The following is a 25,684-nucleotide window of genomic DNA, read 5'->3' as shown; positions in this document are numbered from 1 at the left end:
CCATAGTCTCTGCGACGGAGAATGTGCCTGCTCATTACTGCGATTTTATTTTCATAGAGATATATTTCTACCCCGCTGATTGAGTCACATAAGTACAGGAGAGTAAATAAGTTCATGTAAGCGTGACAACACAATAAATGTGTTTATGATTATGATATATGTAGATAGCCATAGCATTACCCTAATTTAAAACTTAATAGAGTATTCTAATTTGACACTTCAGACTAGCATATCCTGATCACTGCCGCGAATCTTCACTCTAAAAATTGAAAACCGCGATTGAAAACTTTCTGTGTCTTGCTACACAACTAGGTTTACTAACCAGTCCATCCATTCTTAATATGTCATTTTTGGTCGTTTAAATGATATATTTGTAAAAGTCATTCATAATTCCGCCTCAAACAATGTGTATAAGCACAGTAGAGGGACTGTGGTATAAGCAACAGTTTTCCAAAGTATCGAATCTAGCACTTAAGCCATAAACACAAACAAATGGCTTTTCTTCGACTATGTATTCTGGTTTCTATAAAATCTTTAAATTTATAGTTAATCATAGCTCATGGTTAAAGAAATGGGGTAGCCAAGCAAATAAATTTATGTTAAAATTAAATGTAACACAGTGCCCCACTTCTACTACTTGGATTTAACTATACAGGTGTAATAGTCATATATTACAAAATTGTTAAATTTAAGCAATACACAAACAAATGGCTACCGCTTGTTTTCTTTATTCGCTACTTCCTAGCCTAATTACACATTTCAAATCAATTCATTTCAATCTCGGTATTCAAATTTAATATATCGTTGTTTCATGCGTGTTATTTTAGGTTTGCCAATGTTCTTATAGTAAATTACGATTCTTAATGCTGACCTCATATTAGAATACATTTAAACAGCCTACACATTAAGGAACAAATAACATTTACTAATATGGTCATTAATTATTATAATATATAATAGTAACTATCATAATTTGAAAAACATATTTCAATCTAACGTAAGTCAGTAAGTAGGAAAGTGAGTAAGTAAGTAAGTATAAATAAATTTTAAATATTCACCGACTATTTATATAATTTAAAATACAGGAATTAATATATAGTAGATAAATTTATAGTAGATATACCCTAAGCTAATATAAATACAAATACTAAATACTATACTATATAATAGTAACTATTATAATTTGAAAAACATATTTCAATCTAACGTAAGTCAGTAAGTAAATAAGTAAGTAAGTAAGTAAGTAAGTAAGTAAGTAAGTAAGTAAGTAAGTAAGTAAGTAAGTATAAATAAATTTTAAATATTCACCGACCATTTATATAATTTAAAATACAGGAATTAATATATAGTAGATACATTTTAAGGTAGATATACCCTAAGTTAATAGACATACACAAACTAAATAGCATGGCGATACACCATTAGAAATATTGAGATCAGTTTGAAAACACAAAGATGATTTACATATAAAACGTGTTTCGCAGTATTCCTGCACATTGTATATTTGGATCTTATTACGTGTGTGTATCACCATCTTGTTCAATTAATTCCGTTTGTCATAATATCTAGATCAAGAACGTGGATAACGCAACCAACTAAATATAGACTTCCGGTGACCAGAACCTGTACATGGTCTGCTTCCATGATACTTTACGGTGGTTTGGGATCCTCAAGTCTCGGCTCTGGTATTTGGGAGTCCTTGCCACATGCTATCCACTGCAGAGCATGCTTATTGCATTCAAATCTTACATATTTCGAAGAACCTGAAACTAATTTGTTTCTCGCAGTAGATGATGGTAATGGCGTCCCTGAATCACGTTCTTCCCCCTCTTCCAAGCTCTGCCACACCTGTCTGTTTTGCTCACACAAATCATGTTCCTCCTCTATCGATATGTCAAGGAATGATCTATCTATAATATAAAATTATAAACCGGTTAGTACAGGTTATCAAACCACAGGCGATCAGTATGGGTTTGAACATTTCTCAGATATTTAACTTAAATTTTGTAAGTACGTTGTGCCCATATATTCAGTGCAGTTAACAATATACCGTAACATAGTTTACTGACAGTTTATTTCTTGAGAAATCACTACTAATGCTAGTATAGTATTATTGTTTGGTTAATTGATGTACCTATATGTCTAGTAATATTATTAACATTGTCGTGTTTCCCTTATAGGAATGCAATAATGTGGATAATGTTGAGAACAAGAAGGCTATGAACATGTTGTCGATCGTATGTAATAAATAAGATAAAACAAAAGCGTGCGTTATATATTATAGTTTAATAGCGCCAAGCAAATAATGTAAAGCTAAACAACCAAAGATCCTTCCCAAATAATTTGGTGCATTTACCCGTTTTTGTTTTCTTTCTTAACACTCCAAATGTAGGTATTGTGTTTTTTTCGAGTGAGAACATTAGATTGATATTCTTATATCAGAGAGTAATTTAATGATCGCTTACCCATTAATGACTGTCCAGAGTCACAGTCGGTGACATTTGGGCAGAAGGTAGCACCTACAAACTTACAAGGAAGTAGATCTTCCATTAATACTTTCGGATCACGATCGCGGGTGACATTAAACATCAGAACCTTCACGCAACGATTCCTGTAATGAAAGAAATTTCGCTACTTTTCAATTCATATAAACAGTTGTTATCTTTACTGCTTACAAGTCGTACAGATAATGACTACGAAAAGGAATCATGACTGAGTGTGTCATGCACCTATCACAATTACTAATATCAATATCAGCTAAGCCTGCTGAAATCATGATATTATCTGTTAACCACAGTGTAGGGGACAATTGTTCAACTACTTGGCTTATGAAATTATCATGGTGTCTACTTTTTTACATGGGGTATATGCAGAAAACCGCTATTTGTCCCTCTACGTACCCTAGCTCTGATTCTTCTTCTGATGCTGCTTGTTGGAACCATTTAACACAGGCCATGATACTCAGTTTTGTATGCGCTCCATCCATATAGTAAGTCACATTCTCTCGTTTTATTATCTGTGTACGTGCTGGCCAGTAGGATTTAATGATCATAGGTCAAAACTATTTCTACTAGCTTAGTAGAAAATACCAAGTCTTTGTTAATATGTACACATTGCATATGGATGTCTTAGCGCGCATAGACACACAAGACACAACAGTTTTGGAAAATAAAGGGTCGTATGAGGTTCTACAACTAGAGAGGTTTTCCAAATTTTACGAGTAGAATTGTAAATAATAAAATTCCAAGGATAACTTCAATAAAAGCATCTAATAAAGAAACAAGCTATTTAGATTGACACAAAATACCTGACACTTCTGTGCGAGAGTCTCATGATATGGTTTACTAATGAAATCATGTACTATACACCGTTTTATAAAACACCGTTAACAACTGTTTCGTCATTCACTTTCATTTACCAGTGACTTGTATTTATCTTTTACATATCGATAGTTCGGATGCAGCATTTTTGTTCCATTACAATCAGTGTGCATGAACGATACGAGGCAATCTAATATTGGAACAGTATTATATAACAATAATATAATAATATAGGTAGTTTTACCTCAAAAAACTTGATGAATAAAGTTGTGAATCTCCTTTCAATGAAACATATATTATTATGGCATATAGCGTTATAATTAAGTACCGTGACTGTTACTATAACAATAATATAATAATATAGGTAGTTTTACCTCAAAAAACTTGATGAATAATTTTGTGAATCTAATTTCAATATAACATATAGTATTATGGCATATAGCGTTATAATTAAGTACCGTGACTGTTACTCTACGACATTACTGGGGGAAAACGGCATTATTCACATAGAGATGCAGGTTCGAGGGCACTTGGGAGTTGAATTTTTGTTATTTTTTGCTTTTTATTATCCAAACAGTCTTGGCTATAAACTGTTACAATTTTGTAGAACTGTGAATAGTGGAAGATATTCAAAAAACGATTTTAAAATATAGATGGTGCAAACATTCTCCCTTTTGAATGCTTAGCAAGATTTAACATGGCTGTACATTAATAATAAAAAAGAAACATAGTGAAAAAAGAAATGACGGGATCTCCATATTATGCACTATATTTAACTTTTAACAAAACGATAATACATTTAAATTTGGAACTGTTACAGCCATTTTAATTATGAGCATTAGCAAACTTCTTACTGAGTGAATTGTTATGCAAATTAGCATTTATCTCAGCTTCTTTTTAGTGCACATTCCAGAACTTTAAAAAAATAGCTCCTAGACGCTTTGACCTTCTGTTTTGAAATTTTCACAAATGATTGACAATGTGTTTAACTTCAAAACGCCGTCGGAGCATTGTTTTTGGTTGAACAGTGTCACAACAATCGTACTCGTACAGTCAACTAGCCTGGATGTTAATTTGTGCATAAACTTGAAGTAGTGAAATTTTAGCTGCTGCCGTGCAAAATTGGCAACTTGTAGAGAGTTTTCGAGACGGCACTTTCTTCATAGCAAACAGATGTACCCATAAACCAATTTTGATAGGAAACAGAAGCATGGTTTAGGAACTAATTGTTTTACATCACTTATGACCAAAAAAGCACATTTTTGTGCATATTTCAAACTACAGTGTCCATAAAAAAAATACTAACAAAATTATAAAATTCATACAATAAGCTTTTCGAAAATATATAGTTTTGTGAACAAGGGATGTCAGCTTGGTTTCCTAATTAACTAATTAAAATACCTGTCAGGTAAACTGCATCTCTACCTTAAGTTCAAGTTTTGATATACTATATGACGAAATGTTTGAAAATAAACAAAACTTATAGTTATTCCGGGTATACTTTGTTTAATACAGTAAGCAACACATGATATGAAAAGAAATATGAAATCTCTCAAATTAAATCATTATCATCATTGCTTACCGCTGATAAATGAATGAGGTATCATTGATCGGTACATCTTCAAAACTCGCAAGATCTAACAAAGAATATGTAAATAGTCATGATGCTGAAATTACATTTCATGAAAACATTTTATATAATAAAGTATAGTAAAATATTAGTATCCCAGATACCAATTTGTGAACAAATGCGAAACTATTCTCAATGCATTGGGAATAATTCATTTATAATTCAAATATTCGATATTTCTCCTTTCAATAGGGTGGTACTTTGTAAGTAAAATGTGACATTACGATACCCTCGAGTGATATTAGCGCATATTAATGGTTAGAAGGAAATGTGGACGAGAGAAGTGATGTTTCAACCTTTATGCAGGGCCAGTGATTGTTGCAGTAGATTGGTGAATTGTGGAGGAGGCCGCAGACAGAAACAATGAAGTGGTGTTTTTTGATTGATTGATGGGCGTATTGTATGCCACAAAGAATAATCGTGGTCAGTCAAGCCTTGATAAATAGCTGATACTTTAATAAGTTGTAAGTCGCCCATGACCATTACAATTAACAGATGCCCGCAAAATGATTATCTGGATATCTGTGCCAAAGACAAGAAATCGAAACACAAACATCGTTTTGTTCGTTGTTATATTTGTTGATGTAACCATAAACTGTATTTACTCGATTTATGCTCTTCCATCCATCATCTACATAACTGTAATGCTAAAGAAGCATTGGATTTCTGATGATATACCAAGAGTCATAGGCTGCCCCTGCCAATCGTAGTTATCCAGATCAGGTGCAAGCTGAATTGGTGCCTGGAAATCAATATTATAGCGCACATTTTGTTTTCCCATCATTTACATGTTGTATGTTAATGAAAAGTAAAAGTAATACATATAATGTATGTATGCACAGGATGGCCTCTTCTTCGGCAGCATTTCTAATATTTTCCAATACTTATTTTAATCAACGCCGTCGTACATGTCAATTGTCTATCGTGGGGAATGTAATTGGTAATTGTATAATTACGTGTAGTTCTTTAGGTCTAGCTAGTATGACATCAACGGCCTCCTTAGACTGTGTAACTGTGAATGCAGGTCGACCAGGCTGGGGAATAACATAATCATTTCAAAGATTAATGATTCAAAATTGAATTATTATATTATATTATAATATAATATAATATAATATAATATATTATATTATATTATATTATATTATATTATATTATATTATATTATATTATATTATATTATATTATATTATATTATATTATATTATATTATATTATATTATCATTGCTTACACGTGTATATGTTCTTCAAATCGACCAAAAGTTCTTGCGTTAATATCATTTATGTGTCTGGATTAGATAATTGATTTGCCCACCTTGCAAATGCCAGCTTTATGCCAAGCTATTTTACCTAGAGTGTCTCCAAACATTTCCATATGATCGAAGTCAATGAGGTTTATTCCAGTGACTGTAGGGAATCGAATAACGTTAGTGCAGTCGTAGGTCCCTCCCGCGCCCTCTTCCATAATGACAGCGTCAACCTATACAGAAAATTAGAAAAACAATTTATAAAAACTTGTTAACTATTACATCTCGTGATCAAATCACATATAAAATGTTCACATTAATTTCATATTTATTTTTTAGGGAAGTGATCATTAGCAAACCAGCGGTGTCCTGTCCAGGAACCGAGGAGCTCTGAGGAGATGATTTGCCCTCCTTGGAGCTCCACGCAATATTCAAATTTATGCAAGCATATTCATGAGCTGACAATTCAGTGCGGCATACGATTGTCGCGAGAGGACTGGAACAAATTGAAAACCCATTGTTTAACTTCAAAAGAAGTTACTATATAAAAAAACAGGAAAAATTAATTTTAAAAAACACACAGACGTTTGGTAGTTACATTTTCTAGTTGAACCTGCTCAAATTCAGACAGAAAGAATGCCGTTTCCGGATGATCCATATAAAAACTAATTAATGAAATCGACGGAGCTCCCGGGGCCCCGCGGAGCTCCTTAGAGGATATAGTAGCTCCCCGGAGCTCCAAGGATACCGGTCCTGAAACCGCAGGTTTGGTTTTGATCACCTGCCTTAATCCATTTTTTTCAAAAACAGGAAACAGGAACATAGCTTGTTACACATGATATCTGATATACTGGCATGTACTCGTATAAATTATAATAGCGAATAGCGAAATGATATAAAACAATAAATTATTTGTTGATTTCGAGCGATTACCTAATGAAGCGAATTGTTTTTATGCTTTCTGAAAATTACTTGACACATGCGACTATGGGAACAGTAAATGCAAATGGTGTTTACAGGACACGCAACAAATATGACAACTACGAAATAACTTGTAAGAAAAAAAGAACACAGTTATTTAGTTTTATGGCTGAAACCTTACCTTTTCTTGCATAAACACGTGACATGCCATTACTGTTAGAAAACTAAAACGATTCTGTATGTCGTTTAATTTATTGTAGACATCAAAAAAGTATTTACTGAAGTCTTCACATGACAGTGGCAATCCATTAATGCGGATTCGCTCACAAATTTCCATCAAATGCGGTGAGCTGGGAAGAAGGAAAATTTAAAATTATTCAGAAAATCATATTACTAGTGTCGACTCAATGATAGTCGAAGTTTTACGAAATGATTCTCACCTGAACATTCCAGTTTTTAATCCATTTGCTCGCAATATTCTCTCACAGAAAGCAGACACAGATCCTTTTCCCTTTGTACCACTTATATAAATAATATTCAAGGCATCTATTTCGTCTATCTGATAACAATAGTCAATGGATATATTGAAATGAGGTTGTCGTATTACACAACGTATTGTTGGAATGGAATGTGACAACGTGTCGGTTCCACAAAATATAGTTAAATTCATAACAGTATTAAAGTATTAAAATGTATTTTAAAATCATATTTTGTTGGAATGTGAACAGCTGTCACCATATATAGGCAGCAAATGTAAGAACTCACAGAGATATCAACTGTTTTTAGATTGTCCTTAAACATTTTAATATTTGCAGCTCTGTACAGTTCTAGAAATTCGACAGAATTTTCCGGGGTCGCTGATGCATCTTGTAACAACTTGATAGCGTCCTGCAATGAACAGTATTACGTAATCGTCACACATTGCCATGGTAAAAACAGTTGTGTCGTATTATGTAGGTTAGCAACATAATATTACAAGTAAACTGTCTGAAAATAAAAACCTTACCATGTACGTTTCATCCTTCATTTCCTAACGTCGAGTATCAATTTAACAATTTGAAGAATTCGTAAAAATGTTCGGATCCACGACAAATGTACTGAAACGTTTAAATTCCCACCTTGTCTGGCAAATGCTTCCTAACTGAATGTTGAATATGTAATGTTCAAACACGCCTACTTGCACATTTAAATAAAGGTTACATAACTATTTAGTCTATCGCACTCAAACTAAAAATACAGTGATTAAACAAACATACACTGGCATTCTTGGTATAGTTTTAACAATATCAAACTAAAAGGATAACAAACGTATATTTTTACTCATGTCAAAAACACGGCAGTATATATATCTGTTTTAGTTTAGTCGTGAATATGTATTCTATGTTAGGTCTACGTAATGTATGTCCCGGTTTCATTAACCAAGTATTGTAATTATAGTCATAACAAAAAAACGTCTGTTAATCTTACAGCAAGTCTCAAAAGTATTGGGGCAGCGAATTTGCAAATTCGCTAACTTCTTTGGTTTTGACTAAACGGTTTGCTTTCGAGTTAGTCTGACGAGGTCGCTTGAGTTGCATCCCACACGGTGCTCAAAACCCAAGGTCAGATGCCGTTCGGTAGGCGAAGGCTTACTCACGCCTACATGTCGGGCTACGACCAGGTCAAATCTCATTAGAAGAGCGTATTGGATTGGGGGAAATCAATGTTCATCAACACAAAGGTTGCAAACTAATCCACTAATCATATCACTGTTAATTAATTAATTGTTTTCTTTATTAATTAATTATTTTTCCCTCAGTTAAAAGTATTTCATTTTTTGGTTTTATTATTTCTGATGGAATAAAGTATCATTCAATGTTTTTACAATGTTTTTTTTTTTAAATTCAGACATTGTATTAATCGCTGATGAGGGATAAGTCGTTATGGTACATCATGTACGTATTTAAAGTTAGTCCTGTGACAGAAAAAATGATCTTACCGGCGAGAAAAACACGACGTACCGTTGCTGTACTGTAGCGTTTTAAGCAACTTAACTAACCGGCTAACTCAAAAACGAAATTATATATTTTACATATATATGTTGCCCTGTGTTTACGACGTCATTATAGTTGGTTCATGTGTTATAAGGTGTCGGCGTTAACCAAATGAAATCTTTTGGGGAAAATATTAATATCAGCCTTTAGTCGGGTATGTGTTGGAAGTAGACTACTACAAGACTGAGTGTAGTAGATCGCAAATAATTTTAATTTGAGTTTTCCTTCGATAAGTCATCATCACAGTTATCTGTTGTAGTGACTGGCGTGTTTAAAATAGAATAGATAGGTGGAGCTTGTAATTGTATACCAGACTAAACATGATGATGCAATATAATTTTATTATTTTTTAAGTTTGTGACTAGGTGGTGTGACGATGATTGCATAATTTTCACAGTTGATTTGTTCTGGTAACAGTTTTATTGCTACCAAAACATAATATATTTTCGAGTCCCAATATTTTTTTTTTCGATTCCGCCTTGCTAATTAATTCAGGTGACATTGCCCAGAAGCTTTGGATAATCTAATTTTCTTGACGGGGTAAATTTTAACATATTCTTTGTCGGATCTGCTGGAAAATTCCACGTGGTTTGAGGCTTGGAAAACACATCCCAGTTAATTTGTTGTCGTTTACCTCTATCTCTCATGTAAATGTAATTCAATTTTATTTCGTTATTTTGATCGTATGATTTTCTTATCCTTAAGGTGTTTCTAAAATACTTTGGAAGCGAATTTTACGAATTTGCTAATTTTCTCCAATAACGTGTTTTTTCATACCACATCGTAAAATATGAATGACTTGTTTATCTTTGAATTTGCAATGACAATTAAACACATCATTATATATTACTAAAACGAAAAGTCGACAAAGATATAAATTCTATGGTACGAATAAATAATAAAATAAAATAAAATAAATGGCGGGTGTTAATTTGCAAATATTAGGTCGGCCATTTCAAAATTTCAATGTTGATATTTTTGAAATTTAAACATTGTATAGGTTAAATAGAATTATTATAACCATATTGTTGGAATTAATTGAACACCAAATGTTCAAACTAGAATGCGCTCGTAATTTACATGTTAAATTTCAGACTAATAGGTATAATGATTTTGAAGAAAATTTAAAAGCATTTAATGCCATTTTAGTGATCGCTGAGATCCCTGAATGTTTAAACAATGACACACCTTCAATGTACAAGGAACGTATGTACATAATGTAAACCAAATGTCAGAGCAATAAGATTAGTGCTTCTGGAGAAGACGATTTTCAATGCATTTTCAAAGCATTAATTATAGTGGAAAATGTCACGAGTTAGAAGCCGAATCAAGTGGCGTCAGTGAACCCAAGTTTTCAGGCTTTTATTTCATAATTAATGAGGTCAAGTGATTGACATTACAGTATGTAGATTGGATGTAAGTAGCATTAGGTCAAAGTGTAGTTGGTTATATGTATTCACCTAGTTCGTTGATAAAATGAGGTTATGCATATTAATGAGTTCACATGACCAAATATGTTCATATGTTATTTTAATCATATCTCTTGTTTAATGTCTTTAGTTCTCGTGCTTGCTTTAACTGATCGACATTATCTCGTGTGTTGTCTATGTAGATTAGATGTTTTAGCTGCGCTAAAGTACCATTTCCTCCTACACCCAATGTATTTAGGTTTGCTAATCTTGAATACAGCTATTACTTGTGTTTAATGTTACTTTTCCGTGTACATATACTCTCATGCAGCACAATATTTTCAACACTGGTTAGGCTTTGTTAGTGAAGATGCCATTGTTATATGTAAGATTACGTGCTTTGTTATAAATATGTTAAGCTCGGGCATGACCGGAGCTACAACGGCAAATGTCATCAAAGACTTGTACAATAGACTCCCTATCTGCAACAGTGCTTGAGATATTACAGTCATGCATACTGATGAGGTGAGTCTCACCAGGTGGCCTCCAAACCACTAGACCCAGCCACGTGATATCTTAAGGGAAAAAAGCATCTCCGGACTGAAATCTACGAAAAAATTTCAAATCAGACCAATTCAAACTACATGACTATTTTATTTTTATTTTAAGGAGAAAAATTACAAGTTGATCAATTGAAACACTTACAAGCATATAACCAAAACATAAAAGGTCTATAGATCTTTTTACCAACTTCAAAACCGCAATTGACGGTTGTGTATGTGTATGGTGGCCGATTACAGCTATGATTGTTGACAGCTAACCGATGCACGAAAGCTTTAACGATTATTTTCTATGGTGTATCATAATTAATTATTAGCATTTTGTCAATTTCATAAAGTCAATTACATTAGTGTTCTGTCTAACAGACATTATACCACACGTTATTTCACAATTTTTGTTTCACAAAATTCAAGATGGTGGTCAAACTTTGTGACCGATTAATTGGAGCACTCATGAAAAACAGATGCCCCAAACTTTTGTTCAATTTTGTCAAAAAACCAAGATGGCGGCCCAATCACCTGACTGGTCAAAATCATTTTATTTTTTTCGTAAGGTTTAGCCATACATGCTAGTAGAAAATACCAAGTTGATTGAGTTAATTATTCACAAGAAACAGTAGACAGTTTAGTGGACAGATGCAACATGGTAAATTTTACAATAAAAGAACAAATGTGGTATCAATAAAAATTTATCTCTGTTTAATACAAAATACAAAATGGTGGCCAAAGCACGCGACAATTCATAACAATTTATTCAAGATCAAAGCGTATAAAATTACAAAAGTTTAACGAGGTAATTGCTGAGGTATTTAGAACACATCACAGATTCTAAAATGTCATAGTCGGTATTTAGTGTACACTGCCGCCAGATTAAAACTCATAATTCATAATTGTTGTGGGAGAGCGCATTGGATTGTGGGGTAAATATGTTTATCTACACAAATCTCGCGTGTTTTGCAACAAACACCGTCATACCACTTGTCTCTACAGACATGGCTTGCTCTGATCATGGGTTGTTTACTGGTGTTGCGATCGCTGAAGCTTACCAGAAATTCAGGCCAACGTATCCCAAAGGAGTTGTTGATCGAATCATAAACTATCTCAATAGCAAGGTAAACGAGCGTTGCCTTATTCTTTGGGGGGTGTTGCTATACATAGGTCATGATCGGTGTTCTCGAGAACCTAGTTACATTATTTTGCTCTAAGTAAACACGTGGTGCTGGTTAAAAGGTCAGTATGGTAAATATACAATATTACACGACTAAGTGTAGGTGCACATATTCGATTCATTAAGTATGATCATTGTGCGAGTAATGGTATTCTATATTGCCCCGTCGTGGCATTCATTTCCCGATTGCCGTGGGTATGACAAAAATATAAAAGAATCAAAAGAAAAATAAACCCATTAGAAGTCAGCGGTATATTTGAAACAGTTTTTAAAATATAACTGAGTGAGCGTGGGTGGGAACAACAGGGGAAGCTAGAAAAACCATACAAGACAGATGAGAAATGTAAATTACCAGTTGGAAAAGGAATATTTTGCAGAGAAAATGAACTGACGAAGACGTGTGTGTTTCACTTAGTAAATGTGACCGTGACATTCTTTTTCAAATGCTGATACGAGTTAGTTGAAAGATGATGCCACTTTTATTTGAGTTTTTTTACGCTGTGAGTTAGAAACATGAATAAGCGCTTACTGCGACTCGGAACATTCGAAATCTATCCTACCTTCTGGATTGTGACCTCAGGTCACGCAATAAGTACAAAACAAGAAACACGTTAAATTGGTTAATGATTAAATGGTGTGTATGTGGGGAGGGGGGTCTTTTAATGGCACGTTGAGAGTGTACGAGGAGCCGCATGTATGTGTACGCATGCAGTGGATGTGTACAATTGAAATTTATTGAGACTTGCCTTTGCTGATATAGATTTGAGTTTAAAACGCAAAAAACAGTTGTTAAATTTGGTGACCAGTTTAGCATGATAGAAAAGCGTTTACAGTCTTCAAATAACCACAATGGGCAGATTGGGGGTCAAGACCGAATATACGTGATTCCGGCGTTTCATACTAAATGCTTTCTATTAGTAATTTCACTTTCAAATAACATTCATGAGATATGTTACGTCTTAACCTCGTTAAAAGTTATTAGCATATTGTGTATGCAGTGCACATGCTACGGGCTCTAGATCTGTTTCCGTATTCCACAACGCATGCGTCATCACAGTGAGGTCAATTGAAATTTACGTTCTGTGCAACATAAAGTTCAGCACCGTCAATGAGGTCTCTCCACATTGATGGTGCTGAATGTTGTGTTCGTATTCGAAGCCCATACATAAGCGACGCTAACAAATATATACAACAGCTATCAAGCCACACCAACCCAGCGACTGCTGAGGATATGTACACACTCCACCCGTGTCATACGCAGTAATATGTAATTACAATTCTGGTTTCCCCAGATAAGATTACGGTTAACCTGAGAGCTAAAGAAAAGTTCTGTAATGCATTCTCAAAACTAATTACATCTGGTGAACTAATGCCATTATAAGAATCTGCATATTTCTGTTTTAAAGGTATATTTAATTGTGTATTGTTAGCAGCACCAGATGGCGACGAGCATTTTCTTTATTTTGTGCTTATCAATATGTTGTCTCGTCGTATAGAATCAAGGTCCTCACAGTCTGGCCGTGGACGTTGGCTGTGGTTCCGGCCAGAGCACTAAAAGTCTCAGTAACCATTTTGACAAGGTCATCGGATGTGACGTCAGTGAATCTCAGATACAAGAAGCTATTAATAGTAATATCTTACCAAATGTAGATTACAAGTATGTAAATTCTTTTATTTACTCGTTATATAATTTCAGTCTATTGTAAACAATCTGTTTAATAATAATAATAATAATAATAATAATAATAATAATAATAATAATAATAATAATAATAATAATAATAATAATAATAATAATAATAATGGATTCTACATATACAAGCATCCACATGTTATTCACCGCAACTTTTATGATGAGGAGAAGAACACAGAATCACGGGTATTTTCCATATAGCCAATGACAATTACAATGTTATGTTCTGATGCTTGTTTTAGGATCGGAAGTGGTGAAAATATACCTGCAGTCGATCATACAGTTGATATCGTGACGTCAGCCCAGGCAGCTCATTGGTTTAATCAAGACCGATTTTATAAAGAATTGGACAGAGTCTTGAAGCCAAGAGGATGCATTGCGTTATATGGGTATGGGCCTCCACAGGTTCATAACAATACAAATGGAAAACAACTACAAAATGTTGTTGATGAGGTTCGTATTTGAACTATAACGTCTTCCTGTGTTCTTAATTCATTTCGATGTTCTGAGTGTTAGTGCCCTTGAAATAATTTCGACATGACATTTCACAGAGTCTGTAAAACTGTCACATCAAGCAATTGTGTAAATACAAAACCAAAGTTTATATCAGTTTGGTTGTACACTTTGTGTACATCGGGTGGCCTGCATTATTGTATAGGCATTCATAACAAATCAATATAACGTTGTATAAGCATTCATAACACATCAATATGACGTTGTATAAGCATTCATAACACATCAATATGACGTTGTATAGGCATTCATAACAAATCAATATAACGTTGTATAAGCATTCATAACACATCAATATGACGTTGTATAAGCATTCATAACACATCAATATGACGTTGGATAAGCATTCATAACACATCAATATGACGTTGTATAAGCATTCATAACACATCAATATGACATTGTATAGGTATTCATAACACATCAATATTATATTGTACAAGCATTCATAACATACCAATATGACATTGTATATGCATTCATAACATACATTGTATAGGCATTCATAACACATCGATATGATATTCTATAGGCATTCATAACATATCAATATGACATTGTATAGGCATTCATAACATATCAATATGACATTGTATAGGTATTCATAACACATCAATATTATATTGTACAAGCATTCATAACATACCAATATGACATTGTATATGCATTCATAACATACATTGTATAGGCATTCATAACACATCAATATGATGTTGTATAGGCATTCATAACACATCAATATGACATTGTTTAAGTATTCATAACACATCATTATGACGTTGTATAGGCATTCATAACACATCAATATGACCTTGTATAATCATTCATAACACATCAATATTACGTATAAGCATTCATAACATATCAATATGACATTGTATAGATATTCTTAACATATCAATATGACATTGTATAATCATTCATAACACATCATTATGATGTTGTACAATCATTTATAACATATCAATATGACATTGTATAGATATTCTTAACATATCAATATGACATTGTATAATCATTCATAACACATCATTATGATGTTGTATAAGCATTCATAACATATCAATATGACATTGTATAGATATTCTTAAGATATCAATATGACATTGTATAATCATTCATAACACATCATTATGATGTTGTATAATCATTCATAACATATCAATATGACATTGTATAGGTATTCATAGCGCATCAATGTGACATTGTATAGGCATTCATAACACATCAATATGACGTTGTATAGGCATTCATAACATATCAATGTGACATTGTATAGATATTCATAACATATCAATATGACATTGTATAATCATTCATAACACATCATTATGACATTGTATAGGCATTCATAACACATCAATATGACATTGTATAGGTATTCATAACGCATCAATATGACATTGTATAGGCATTCATAACACATCAATGTGACATTGTATAGGCATTCATAACACATCAATGTGACATTGTATAGGCATTCATAACACATCAATATGACGTTGTATAGGCATTCATAACATATCAATGTGACATTGTATAGATATTCATAACATATCAATATGACATTGTATAATCATTCATAACACATCATTATGACATTGTATAGGCATTCATAACACATCAATATGACATTGTATAGGCATTCATAACACATCAATGTGACATTGTATAGGCATTCACAACACATCAATGTGACATTGTATAGGCATTCATAACACATCAATATGACGTTGTATAGGCATTCATAACATATCAATGTGACATTGTATAGATATTCATAACATATCAATATGACATTGTATAATCATTCATAACACATCATTATGACATTGTATAGGCATTCATAACACATCAATATGACATTGTATAGGCATTCATAACACATCAATATAACATGGTATAGGCATCCATAACATATCAATGTGACATTGTATAGATATTCTTAACATATCAATATGACATTGTATAATCATTCATAACACATCATTATGATGTTGTATAATCATTCATAACATATCAATATGACATTGTATAGATATTCTTAAGATATCAATATGACATTGTATAATCATTCATAACACATCATTATGATGTTGTATAATCATTCATAACATATCAATATGACATTGTATAGGTATTCATAGCGCATCAATATGACATATAGGCATTCATAACATATCAATATGACATTGTACAGGCATTCATAACGCATCAATGTGACATTGTATAAGCATTCATAACACATCAATGTGACATTGTATAGGTATTCATAACACATCAATATGACATTGTATAGGCATTCATAACATATCAATATGACATTGTATAGATATTCATAACATATCAATATGACGTTGTATAGGCATTCATAACATATCAATATGACATTGTATAGATATTCATAACATATCAATATGACATTGTATAGGCATTCATAACATATCAATATGACATTGTATAATCATTCATAACATATCAATATGTCATTGTAGAGGTATTCATAACACATCAATATGATGTTGTATAGGCATTCATAACACATAATAATAATAATAAGTATGCACTTATATAGCGCCATATATCCAAAATAAATGTTCATAAGCGCTTTACAAGACAACAAATAAATAAAAATATTAAATTATGAATAAAACATTAATAGCAACAACAAAGAAAAACTACTGAGTTTCATAAGTCTGTTTAAAAAGATGAGTTTTAAGTATGACAATATGACATTGTTTAAGTATTCATAACACATCATTATGACGTTGTATAGGCATTCATAACACATAAATATGACCTTGTATAATCATTCATAACACATCATTATGACGTATAAGCAGTCATAACACATCAATATGACCTTGTATAATCATTCATAACACATCATTATGACATTGTATAGGCATTCATAACGCATCAATATGACATTGTATAGGCATTCATAACGCATCAATATGACATTGTATAGGCATTCATAACGCATTAATGTGACATTGTATAGGCATTCATAACACATCAATATGACATTGTATAGGTATTCATAACGCATCAATGTGACATTGTATAGGCATTCATAACACATCAATATGACATAGTATGAGTATTCATAACGCATCAATATGACATTGTATAGGTATTCATAACACATCAATATGACATTGTATAGGCATTCATAACATATCAATATGACATTGTATAGATATTCATAACATATCAATATGACGTTGTATAGGCATTCATAACATATCAATGTGACATTGTATAGATATTCATAACATATCAATATGACATTGTATAATCATTCATAACACATCATTATGACATTGTATAGGCATTCATAACACATCAATATGACATTGTATAGGTATTCATAACGCATCAATATGACATTGTATAGGCATTCATAACACATCAATGTGACATTGTATAGGCATTCACAACACATCAATATGACATTGTATAGGCATTCATAACGCATCAATGTGACATTGTATAGGCATTCATAACACATCAATATGACATTGTATAGGCATTCATAACGCATTAATGTGACATTGTATAGTCATTCATAACACATCAATATGACATTGTATAGGTATTCATAACGCATCAATGTGACATTGTATAGGCATTCATAACACATCAATATGACATAGTATGAGTATTCATAACGCATCAATATGACATTGTATAGGTATTCATAACGCATCAATGTGACATTGTATAGGCATTCATAACACATCAATATGACATTGTATAGGCATTCATAACGCATTAATGTGACATTGTATAGTCATTCATAACACATCAATATGACATTGTATAGGTATTCATAACGCATCAATGTGACATTGTATAGGCATTCATAACACATCAATATGACATAGTATGAGTATTCATAACGCATCAATATGACATTGTATAGGTATTCATAACACATCAATATGACATTGTATAGGTATTCATAACGCATCAATATGACGTATAAGCATTCATAACACATCAATGTGACATTGTATAGGCATTCATAACACATCAATATGACATTGTATAGGAATTCATAACGCATCAATGTGACATTGTATAGGCATTCATAACACATCAATATGACATTGTATAGGTATTCATAACGCATCAATGTGACATTGTATAGGCATTCATAACACATCAATGTGACATAGTATGAGTATTCATAACACATCAATATGACGTTGTATAAGCATTCATAACACATCAATATGAAATTGTATAAGCATTCATAACATATCAATGTGACATTGTATAGGCATTCATAACACATCAATGTGACATAGTATGAGTATTCATAACACATCAATATGACATTGTATAAGTATTCATAACACATCAATATGAAATTGTATAAGCATTCATAACACATCAATATGACATTGTATAGGCAATCATAACATATCAATATGACATTGTATAGGCATTCATAACATATCAATATGACGTTGTATAAGCATTCATAACACATCAATATGACATTGTATGAGTATTCATAACACATCAGTATGACATTGTATGAGTATTCATAACATAACATATTTGACATTGTATAGGCATTCATAGCACATAAATATGACAATGTACAAGCATTCATAACACATCAATATGACATTGTATAAGCATTCATAACACATGTATATGAATTTATAATATAAAAACATTTTCTTGTTTGTTTTTTAATCACATGACTATACATGACTATAGAAAAAAGTATAAAATGATTTACTTATTGATTGCGCGGAAAACGAGTTGATAAGGGAAGGTACAAATGCACTTGTATGCTCATTACACATAACACAAGAAAACACAATATTGCCACGCGTTTCGAACGAGATTAATGGATGAAAACATTTCAAAACATATATGATGTTATATGAATTCAAAAAAGGGGTCGGTGAGTTTGTATTGACCGTCATTTTGAAACAACATACAGGAAGTAAATGGAGAATTATTAAAGCTTACAATTCTGGTCATATTATGTCTTTTACTCAAAATAAATAAATATTTATACTATGTTTATTTGTTATGGGAGAACACTGATATGCTCCCATACTATTCTTTGGTTTCCAGTTGTATTATAAGACCCTGGGCGGGTTCTGGCATGATGGAATAAAGCAGACTGATGAACATTATAAAAATGTCAAACTGCCGTATGAAGAATCTGAAAGGCAAGTATGGTAAACTTGTCTACATCATTATAAGGACACCGTGATGTTCTGTATTCCATCTTTTGTTTTGTGTACTTGTACTTGACAACCCATCAACTTGTCCATCATCCCTTGTATTCGAGTTGTACCAGTATATTAATCACTTGCTTATGTCCGAAATATGCTAGCATTTTAAAGGGCGGTAGTCGTCGCGCCACGCATGCGCGAGATATATGCGTCTCATATATACAAAGATGGTGACTTTGACTGTTGCGCAGTTCAACGAGTACAAACTGAGACGTTACCAAGCCTTAGTTAGGTATTTTAGGCGATTGGAAGGTATCGAAGGAGCAATCGGCGTTAATTAGTGCAAGTCGAGGACAGGTCAAACCTCATACTTGTGATTTCCATTAGAATAACGTATTGAATTATGGAAAAATCAATGTTTATCAACACAAATCTCGCACATGCGCAGCGCGACGACTACCGCCCTTCAATCACATGCTCATGTTAGAAAAGGGTCAGTATAACAGTCACATTGCCATGTATATTACAATTACAGTATACAATCATGATTTCAGGAGGAATGCCTGTACATCAGTATTGATGTATGCATTAATCTCTCCCTACAGGGATGATACATTCTCTATAGAAATTGACTACAGTATTGCAGAATTTGTGGGGTACTTGAGTTCCTGGTCAGGATACCACAACTATCTGAGAGTAAATCCACACAAACAACATATACTAGTGGAAGTCGAAGAAAAGTAAGTTTGTGCCAGACATTGATGTCATTCCCGAGTTCATTAACGCCAGATTCTTGTTACTAATGTATATTCATAACGGTATTTGTGTCTCCACAACGTTGTGTAAATAGGCGAACAAACTGAATAAAATAGCCAAATCCTTGGTTTTACCATGCGCCCCTATTCCTGGAGATTATAACAACATTTTCACTTCGAAAGCCCAACAGTGTTTGCCTCATTCAGCCTCTTGATCTTGGGACAAAATATGAGCCAAACGACGGTAACAAGTATGGAATTAATTCAATTAAAACTGCAAATTGTAAATCTTCCAAGTTCTCAGTTCTGGGCGCGCAACTTTAATATGAATCGACAACATTTGTTGTGGATAATTTCAGTTTGTAGACCCTATGAAATCCCAAGATTATGCAACCATACATTAGAGTTTGAAATATTGTACCATCAGGTTTCTCAAAAATCAAGTTCACACTAATATTAGCAAATTGATTTTGAACTTGTTTGTATTGACTTTCAGTCTTCATTTATTTGCAGAATTATGCAATTTTTTTTAATAGTCGGTCAATGCCAATAGCGGTTACACTAATTAGAGCTAGATTTATAAATAAATTAAAAAGAAGTAGTGAAAGTACTGTCCTGCTGAACAGCTAATTCACGTTACTTTGAAAAAGTCAGAAATTCCAACTGGTGATCGAATGCATTCTTCAATATCTGAGTACATAGTACGCAAGATAAAAATAATTTAGCCTTTTTTAAGAATGACAGTTACTCTTTCAAAAGCTTTTTTATAGTCTATGCAGGCATAATACAACCATAGTGGAGAGGTTATCGATCAACAAGAGGGTAGTTTGTTTCGACCCTTGTCATTGGTATACATGACATCACTGTATAATTTACTTATGGGTGGCAGGAGTTTAATCTAAAGTGCGGCAGTCGTCGTGCCGCGTCCTGTTCGATATTGGACTCATAGCGACGTATACAACCCGTGTAAAGTACATTGTTTATTTACATGAAATTCGAACACGCGCTGCGCGACGACCACCGCGCTTTAATGCCTGTAATTATTCATTTTTTCTTAGAAAAGTTTACACTGTAGTGCTTAAGACCTTTGCTTTGCAAGTTCGGGCGTTCAAATTCTAGGCTATTTTTTTTTTATTTTAAATGAGGAATATTTTTTTTTCTTCGAATTAATTGTTTGCCTTTCTCAGCATTTTCTTGTTTTGCCACATTTTGTGTACGCCTTATCAATAGAGGGCGCCCTTTGAATTGTTGTTCAATAACCTAATAAAAATCAATAAATTTTATTTTCAATAAATTTATACCATATTAAAGAACAGTGCTGGTATTCGGGCTAAACCATTTAGCAAAATAGGGAGGGATGTGTAGTCAGGATTTCTAGTAATTCAATTCAATAAATTTTGTTGAAGTTCATTAACATTAAATTAACATTAGTTTTGACTTTGTCAATATAAGGGCCAGGACATTCAACTTACTTTAACATCATCGATAATGTCTGTGTTAATTGAGTTAATTTGCAATCATATGAGGTTATCACGTGCATACCGCAATAATATTATAACACGTGATAACATTATTATACATCTTTTTCTTGCTTGTATGAATTTATTGTGAGATTATAGGGCGAAATGACAGCGAAAAATATTTTCCGCTGACGGGATTCTGTTTCCGTGGCTATATAGCGCTTCTGTGTTCAGTGTCAACAAAAACGTGTTTGAATGTGATGTTAATAACCTGGAATTCCTCAATGTTAATGGCGTAGTTTACCCCATACAAAAACAAATTCGAACGTTCGAATGATTGCTGATACGTTTTAAAAGGAGTGCTTGAAAATAATTATAATTAATAATTATATTTCATATTTCATATTTCCAGGTTGATGAGTCACATTGGTGAAGATACATCACCAGAACGCACAAGAATTCATGTATCATTTCCGGTGTTCTTGTTGCTTTGTAGAAAGCCTTAACACCTATTTATTTTACCAATAAAACATTACAGTCATTTTCAATTGTATCCATGGTATAGTCATTTTGGTAAATGAGACCTCTCTATATATATTGTTTCATAAATTAGAACACTTCATTGTGTTATTATAGTGAATCGCATGAGTTAGAGTCCGTTTACAACTGCAAATGCCATAGATTCAGCAATCAGTTGCATTGCCAGTGCACTGCGCTGAACGTATATTAAAGCGGGAAGGTCGTCACATGCGCACGCGCGAGAATTGAGTTCCAAGCGACGATAACAACACACGCTAAAAACGCAAAAGGCTCATGGGTAGACGCTTGTTTGTAAATAGTGACACGCTATGGCCATCTGACGCATGCGCAGGTGACGACTCCCCCGCTTTAATTTACGTAAATACAAAAGATGTATTCATTTAATACATGTGACATAGGCATGATCTGTCTAATACCTATTTGTTCCAGAAACCTCCATCAGAAATCCGATAGCTCAGCCTGCTGTGGTTTCTGTTGTGGGATTGAACCCCTTACCGGGCCGATTTTTTTCAATAATTGCTACAATATGCTAGAAAATGGATAACTGAATTACACACACACACACACATTGTTTAGCAGAAAGGAGGTACTTTAATACAAAACTAGACCTGAACATAGGCCCCAAAGTACCCCGGACCACAACAGGAAAGTAAGTAATTATTGACACTGATTAAATTCACAATGCTGTTAAAAGTGTTACAATTCAGAAAATGGGTGTGGAAAATAAAAATAAAAGAAATGTGGAAGTGGTGGGGGGTTGAAAAATATAAAACAGCCGGGAAAACAAAAATACTGAAGCAGACTGAGAATCTGCTGCCACTAGGTGGCGCTATATACTGGTGGCTACAACAAAGAAAACTGAATAGGCAAATCTATATATGTGTAGCAATTACTAAATATACTAAAATAGAACAACGACAAAAACAATGGGTCACTGATTTCCAGCCAATATAACAAACCTTCTGTTGACTTGGGTCTAAGCCAAACTAAATTATTGATTTCCTGCAAGCCAAACCTACTAGTAATTGCAGACCAAACCAAACCTTGGCACCCGCCCAACTAAATTATTTACTCCAAACCAAACCTACTGTTGACCCAGATCAACCATACTATAGAATCCAGGGCGAACTCAAATCTTGACTTTATGCCAACACTACAAGTCACGCCTACAATTGACCAAAGCAAACCCAAGCATTTACTGCATACCAAACCAACCCATCTATTCAGCCTGGCTAAATCACAACCCAGACCAACCCATTTATTTAGCCTGGCTAAATCACAACCCAAACCATCCCATCTATTCAGCCTGGCTAAATCACAACCCAAACCAACCCATCTATTCAGCCTGGCTAAATCACAACCCAGACCAACCTAAATACAGACCAAACGCCAAACCAATATTAACTCTAGTCCAACTCCAGGCCAGAACAACTATCAACTCTAGTCCAATCCCACTATTGTTTCCACGCTAAACCTATTGACTCCAGGGCCAACCCACATATTGACTTTAGGAACCAACTATTGATTTTAGCCCAAATTAATTCTTGGCTCCAGGCCTATCCAACTATTGCTTCCACGTCAAAACTATTGGTTTCAGGCCAACCCAAATATTGACCCCAAGGCAACCCAACTTTTGATCTTAGCCCAACACAACTATTGACTCCATGACCCCACTTGTATTGTCTTCGAATCACATACCAGAACGCACTGATTTTTGTTAACACAAAACTCACAACATCCAAGCATAGTATGTATTTTAACTAATATCTGAAACATCCATGTTATACTATGGAATAAATATCTTTATACTAATCTTGTGACTTATTGTTAAAACCATTCGTTTATTCGTACACATTGTTCGTACATATGATATATAAAAGACAGAAAAACGTAACCAGCTTTCTGTTTATTAATACAAATTTACAATGTTCGAAAATCATATTTACATGCATATTTTGTGTAGAAGATACCGACAGAGTGAGAACCGGAAGCTGCGATGGACGACAGACTGTGATAAAAAAATATGCATTCTGGGAAAAAACATACTGAACAGAAAGGCAAAACAAATACAGCAACACGTTTGTGTAAAAAATAAATGTTAAAGCTGAATGAACATTAAAGGACGGTGGTCGTCGCGCTGCGTCATGTTCGATACGGAAAAAAACGCGTGTAAAATATATTGTTTGTTTACATGAAATTCGAACACGCGCTGTGCGACGACCGTCGCCTTTAACTACAACACATCAATACTTAGTGTACTATCCTAGACAATGTTTTTGAACAATGTGTAGCTGGAGGCTACTCGTCGTAAACAGTTAGATATCAAACTTATAATTTTGTGTTTTATGAAATCGTAAAAACGTTACGTTTTTAAAGTCTATATAACAAATAGTGGACCGAGGAAACCAACGAATCAAACAATCGTATCAGTGTGGACTTATAATAACCTCTACAGCCAAAAGCATTCAGGGTGTCAGTCAGTTTCGGTAATGATAACGTAATTGCATTTATATCTATATGTACATAATGCGCTTTGCATTTTATATGTATGTCGGAATTGCATTTGTTATCATCACAACAATCTGTGACTTCTGCATGCATTGTGTATTAAACTACATGTGTACATAGCATGGATAACGTACACACCTTTCCAGACTGAGAGTAACGCGTATAAAACGCAGAAACTTTTCAAGAAAACAATATACAGAATCAAAATGCAAATTTACAAATGCATTTAAAGTATCATTACAAAATATGTCACTGTGAATAGTAAATATGTAATGTAATGTAATGGAATATAATATACTATTCTATATTTAGCAATGCACTATGTACTGGTACAAATTGTCAAAAACGATACTAACAAATGTTCGTACATTTACATACAATCATAATTATGTCTGAAAGTAAATATTGTTACACTGTGAAATAATAATTACATCATTGTTTCACAGGCATTTAGCTCACGCACTGTAACATGCTTATAAACGTACAAATAAGACTAATATAAGTCTCCATGGTTGGAAATCAATTTCTATATTTGTCGATATAGTGCCACAGTAACCATTTACAAAGGCGTCAGCACGAAATTTTGCATCGGGGGGGGGGCGAGATCTGCTCACTAACCTTGCGCTGAAAGCGCAAACTTACTAGGGGACTTACATTTTGGAATCTAGACCCTCTGAAACGCTATTTCTTGAATTTTGAGGGGCAAATTTTGCTGCCAC

General features: G+C 33.4%; 2 protein-coding genes across 2 annotated transcripts; one reads left to right on the top strand and one right to left on the bottom strand.

Moving 5' to 3' along the window:
• Positions 1-5,861: 5,861 nt before the first annotated feature.
• LOC100367874 (folylpolyglutamate synthase, mitochondrial-like) lies at positions 5,862-8,146 on the bottom strand. The gene is made up of 6 exons (XM_006816231.1): positions 8,126-8,146; positions 7,885-8,007; positions 7,560-7,678; positions 7,301-7,469; positions 6,267-6,431; positions 5,862-5,984 (listed from the first exon to the last, which is right to left on the bottom strand). The coding sequence occupies exons 1-6, from the start codon at positions 8,144-8,146 to the stop codon at positions 5,862-5,864; spliced, it is 720 nt and encodes a 239-aa protein (XP_006816294.1).
• A 3,967-nt stretch (positions 8,147-12,113) lies between these two features.
• LOC146734076 (putative methyltransferase DDB_G0268948) lies at positions 12,114-22,465 on the top strand. Its single transcript, XM_085508522.1, has 6 exons — positions 12,114-12,233; positions 13,786-13,946; positions 14,225-14,435; positions 19,599-19,696; positions 20,308-20,442; positions 22,330-22,465. The coding sequence occupies exons 1-6, from the start codon at positions 12,114-12,116 to the stop codon at positions 22,421-22,423; spliced, it is 819 nt and encodes a 272-aa protein (XP_085364648.1). The 3' UTR covers positions 22,424-22,465.
• Positions 22,466-25,684: the final 3,219 nt, after the last annotated feature.

The sequence above is a fragment of the Saccoglossus kowalevskii genome, chromosome 15 (assembly GCF_978046115.1).
Source record: "Saccoglossus kowalevskii chromosome 15, keSacKowa6.1, whole genome shotgun sequence".
In the NCBI taxonomy this organism is placed as follows: Eukaryota; Metazoa; Hemichordata; class Enteropneusta; family Harrimaniidae; genus Saccoglossus; species Saccoglossus kowalevskii.
This window is presented reverse-complemented; position numbering and strand designations above follow the sequence as displayed.

What these genes read in the sequence shown, in the direction of transcription:
- LOC100367874 (XM_006816231.1), bottom strand. Translation starts at nt 8,146, where the DNA reads ATGAAGGATGAAACGTACATG. An exon ending in TGAAGGATGAAACGTACATG is followed by an intron (nt 8,008 to 8,125) that starts GTAAGGTTTTTA and finishes TGTTCATTGCAG; the next exon opens with GACGCTATCAAGTTGTTACA. An exon ending in ATAAAGCTGGCATTTGCAAG is followed by an intron (nt 5,985 to 6,266) that starts GTGGGCAAATCA and finishes GTTATTCCCCAG; the next exon opens with CCTGGTCGACCTGCATTCAC.
- LOC146734076 (XM_085508522.1), top strand. Translation starts at nt 12,114, where the DNA reads ATGGCTTGCTCTGATCATGGGTTGTTTACTGGTGTTGCGATCGCTGAA. An exon ending in CCGTATGAAGAATCTGAAAG is followed by an intron (nt 19,697 to 20,307) that starts GCAAGTATGGTA and finishes CTCTCCCTACAG; the next exon opens with GGATGATACATTCTCTATAG. An exon ending in CTAGTGGAAGTCGAAGAAAA is followed by an intron (nt 20,443 to 22,329) that starts GTAAGTTTGTGC and finishes TCATATTTCCAG; the next exon opens with GTTGATGAGTCACATTGGTG.